Source organism: Cebus imitator, unplaced genomic scaffold (assembly GCF_001604975.1).
Source record: "Cebus imitator isolate Cc_AM_T3 unplaced genomic scaffold, Cebus_imitator-1.0 Scaffold83, whole genome shotgun sequence".
Classification (NCBI taxonomy): Eukaryota; Metazoa; Chordata; class Mammalia; order Primates; family Cebidae; genus Cebus; species Cebus imitator.
In genome coordinates, this window is record NW_016107398.1 from 5,405,619 (window position 1) to 5,409,893 (window position 4,275).

The window sequence follows — 4,275 nt, forward strand, 5'->3', positions numbered from 1 at the left end:
ATGGTGAAACCGTCTTTATTTAAAAAAAAAAAAAAAAAAAGAAAGATAACATGCGTAACATCATAGGTGTTTCTTGCCGATCATAAAGTATGTAGTTTTTGTGCAATACTATAAAATCAAGTAAATAGCCTAATTTGGATTTTTTTTTTTTTTTTTACAGAATGGTTTATATAATGGTGATGCCACTAATTTTAAAAAGCATTTAACAGTGTCTTCTTAATGCTCCATCTGCTAATAACTTGCCAGTAGAGTATGTGCATTGTACTTTTGCTATAAGGGAAAGGAGAGAATGAGGGTCCTTTTCTTTGTGTTGGACTGACAGGTGGACTCAGGTGAACCAAGCCATTGCAGACCAGTTGCAGAAGGCCCAGAGTCTGTGCCAGCTCTGGAAGGCCTATAGCAGTGTTCATGCTGAAGCTTCTGCGAGGCTGAAGCAGCAGGAAGCAAAGTTTCAACAGCTCGCAAACATCAGCATGTCTGGAAACAACCTGGCAGAGATCCTGCCTCCAGCCCTGCAGGACATAAAGGTGGGTAAAAAGCCCATTTGGAAAACCAGGGCCAAGTCAGCCCAACAGACAGGGCCAGGAGGAACAGCCATGACCTGGGGACCAGACAAACCACAGGGACAGAGAAGTCAGAACAGGTGCTGTGAGCCAGCCATGCAGGCCACAGGCGAGGCTGGGAGGACCAGGTGGTGGCTCAGAGGTGACGTCCAGGCAGCAAATAGCTGGATCCAGGGGGACCTGATATCACCCTGTTCCAAGTCTGCACTTTTTCTCTAGTGTTAAATCTCTTAAGGCAGAAGATTCATATGAAGTCTGAAGTGAAAGCAAGTGTCTCAACTGATTATGACCCTGTAAGAATAATACATGTTGTATCTCTTGTTTTAGCAATAATCACAGACTTGGTGCCATGTTGCTATGCCCTTTCTGTGGGTCTAGTAAATTTCAGACTATATTAAAGAGTTGCATAATTTCCTCTGTGGTGGTTTTTCTGTTACTGTTAATGAATGCCCAGAAAGTGAATACTCTTTAGTTCTGAACTGGGTGAACAGATGCATTTTGTATCTTCTGATACTGTAGGTCAAATCAAAAAGCGGCAACCAATTTAATTAGGTGAGATTCTAACAGATATGGTCGGTATTTCTAATTAACTTCCACCTGAGCTGATGTTTAAAAGAAAATAAAACAGAAATTGTATATGCATAGTATTTTCCAGAATAGCCTTAAAATCAGCCTGCTTAATAAGATTCTATAGTTTTTGCACGTGAGTCCATTTATATCAGAAAGTCTAAGGCAGGAGTCTTGATTCTTGAAATGGCGTGAAAACAGATACCTAAACTATTTGACAACTGAAGTAGAAAGCACATGAGTACCCAGGTTGTGTCCAGTTCCTGTATACTAGAAGCCTCAACTGTGTTGGTCAGTAGTCACTTTTAGTTTTGAACTGACAATTTCAGTAAAGCACCAGTGATGTACATCATTTCAAGAAAGCTCAGCCTTTTTAGCTATTTAAAATAAATCATAACAAAAGGTCATGCCTACATTTTCAGGGCAAATATTCTTTGATGGAACAGCAGCGGGTAGGGAATTGTGGTATGAAAGGAGGAAGAGGTGTTTGTGATCCCTTTTTCTTCTGCAGGAGCTGCAGCATGATGTGCAGAAGACAAAAGAAGCCTTTCTCCAAAATTCCACTGTCCTGGATCGACTCCCACAGCCCGCAGAGTCCAGCACTCACATGCTCCTCCCGGGTCCCCTGCACTCCCTCCAGAGGGCTGCTTATTTGGAAAAGATGCTGCTTGTGAAAGCAAATGAATTTGAGGTTCATCTTTTCTTTCCATTCAAGTTTTAGTCTTGGACATTTGCATTCCAGCCTCAATCCCTGGTATCCTTTGAAGCAATAGCTGCTTCACTGAAGCTGCCCACAAATATATACGATTCTAGCTTCAATCACATGGGCAGATCTGAAGCAACCATTTCTTCATTATGGAAGATGTTAGTTCTAGAAGTCGTGTGTGCATTATATTGCAGACACTGTTTAGATTTCAGTTATTTGCATTTCTGAGTCAAGTAACTGAGTAATAGAAATAGCTGCTTAAAGCATGATGATTTTTTTGGATCTTCATTCACTTTTTTTTTTTAATTTGAGATAGACTTTTGCTCTGGCACCCAGGCTGGAGTGCAGTGGCATAATCTTGGCTCACTGAAACCTCTGCCTCCCGGGTCCAAGCGATTCTGCCTCAGCTTCCTAAGTAGCTGGGACTACAGGCACCCACCACCACGCCTGGCTAATTTTTATATTTTTAGTAGAGATGGGATTTCACTTTGTTGGCCAGGCTGGTCTCGAATTCCTGGTGGCCTCAATTGATCTGCCCAACTTGGCCTCCCAAAGTGCTGGAATTACAGGCATGAGCCAGTACTCTGGGCCTTCATTCACTTTTTATAAAACCTTTCATTCATGAGCTGTCAACAAGCTACACAGAAGGCCATGGAGCTCCAATATCACATCCCAATACCAGCAGGAAAACAAACAAAAAACCACATTTAACTAGTGGGACTGAGGGACAGAGTGCTCACTGACCGTCCTCTGTGTGGTCCCCTCAAGCAGGTGATCTGCCCATTTGGGAAGGCTCAAAGGCACTGAGTGAAAAATCAGGGCCTTCTGAATATTTATCTATGATTCTTGAGTTAATAGTGAGCTTCTGGGTGTCAAAAACAACTTGAATTTTTTTTTTTTTTTTTTTTTTTTTGAGACAAGGAGACAGTGTCTTACTCTGTTGCCCAGGCTGGAGTACAGTGGTACAATTAAAACTCAGTGCAGCCTCAACCTCCCAGGTTCAGGTGATCCTCCTGCTTCTGCCTCCCAAGTAGCTGGGAGCACAGGCATGTGCCACTGTGCCCAGCTAATTTTTTTTTTTTTTGGTAGAGATAGGGTCTGCCTATGTTGCTCAAGCTGATCTTGAACTCCTGGGCTCAAGCGATCACCTTTCACTTCCAAAATGCTGGGATTACAGCCATAAGCCACCATGCCTGGCCAAAAACATCCTGAATTTTTAGCAGCTCCCAAGCCTGTGTTTAACTCTGTTTTATATGAACATGAAAACAATTTCTAATGAAAATTTCTCTTGTTCTAGTTTGTTCTCTCACAGTTTAAGGATTTTAGAGACCAGCTGGAATCTTTAAAAGGTCTTCTTATGCATGAAGAAGAGAATTTGGATAGACTTCACCAACAAGAAAAAGAAAATCCTGACTCATTCCTGGTATTGCCAATTTTTGTCTTTTCTAAAAGCTTAGACTTACCATAGGGTTAAAAAAAAATAAGCTGATTACTGGGAAGTTACAGAACGTTTCCATCTTAACTTTTTTTTTTTTTTTGAGACGGAGTCTTGCTCTGCACTGTCGCCCAGGCTGGAGTACAGTGACACAATTGCGGGTCACTGCAACCTCCACCTCCCAGGTTCAACTGATTCTCTAACTGCAGCCTCCCAAGTAGCCAGGACTACAGGCATTTGCCACCATGCCTGGCTAATTTTTGTGTTTTTTAGTAAAGATGGGGTTTTACCATGTTGACCAGGGTGGTCTTGACATCAGGCGATGCGCCTACCTTGGCCTCCCAAAGTGCCGGGATGACAGGCCTGAGCCACTGCGCCCAGCCTAACCACCCTTGAGCAACAGTCATTTTTATGCCATTCATTACTGTCCTATTTTCCCTCAGGCCTAGGAAAAGTAGGATGACATAGGGATCTATTTTAGCGATATGTCAGAGTAATTTGTAGTAGATTTTTTTCATAATTACTGTCAGGAAACCAAAACAATCTAGAAATGAGCTGTTGTGATTCAGTTTTTCTCGTTAGTTTAATATAAAAATAAAATAGTCTATTAAAATTATGCATTTTTCTTTTATTTACCTTAGTAAATTTAGTTTAGTAATCATGAGTCACTGAAAGAATTAAATAATTCAGGTCTTGTAACTACTAGGAACCAACATTCGTAACTTGGATCAGCAGTCAACAAACTGGCACACTGTTCACCACTAATTTTTTTCAGTAAAATTCTATTGGAACACAGCCATGCCCTTTCATTTACATATTGTCTATTAAAGTGTTCACGATACAGGGCAGAGTTGACTAGTTGCTACAGAGACCATATGGCCCACAAATGCCTAAAATATTTATTATGGGCCGGGCACGGTGGCTCAAGCCTGTAATCCCAGCACTTTGGGAGGCCGAGGCGGGTGGATCACGAGGTCAAGAGATCGAGACCATCCTGGTCAACA

The 4,275-nt window shown here is 41.8% G+C and overlaps 1 protein-coding gene across 11 annotated transcripts in view; it reads left to right on the top strand.

The window, feature by feature from the left end:
- The window catches only part of SYNE2 (spectrin repeat containing nuclear envelope protein 2), a 405,273-nt gene that overhangs the window by 322,077 nt on the left and 78,921 nt on the right, over window positions 1-4,275 (top strand). For all 11 annotated transcript variants that reach the window (XM_017533965.2, XM_017533967.2, XM_017533970.2 and 8 more), the window contains 3 exons: window positions 323-527; window positions 1,642-1,821; window positions 3,134-3,259. In XM_017533965.2, the coding sequence (XP_017389454.1) occupies window positions 323-527; window positions 1,642-1,821; window positions 3,134-3,259 (511 nt within the window). The remainder of the gene's footprint in view (window positions 1-322; window positions 528-1,641; window positions 1,822-3,133; window positions 3,260-4,275) is intronic.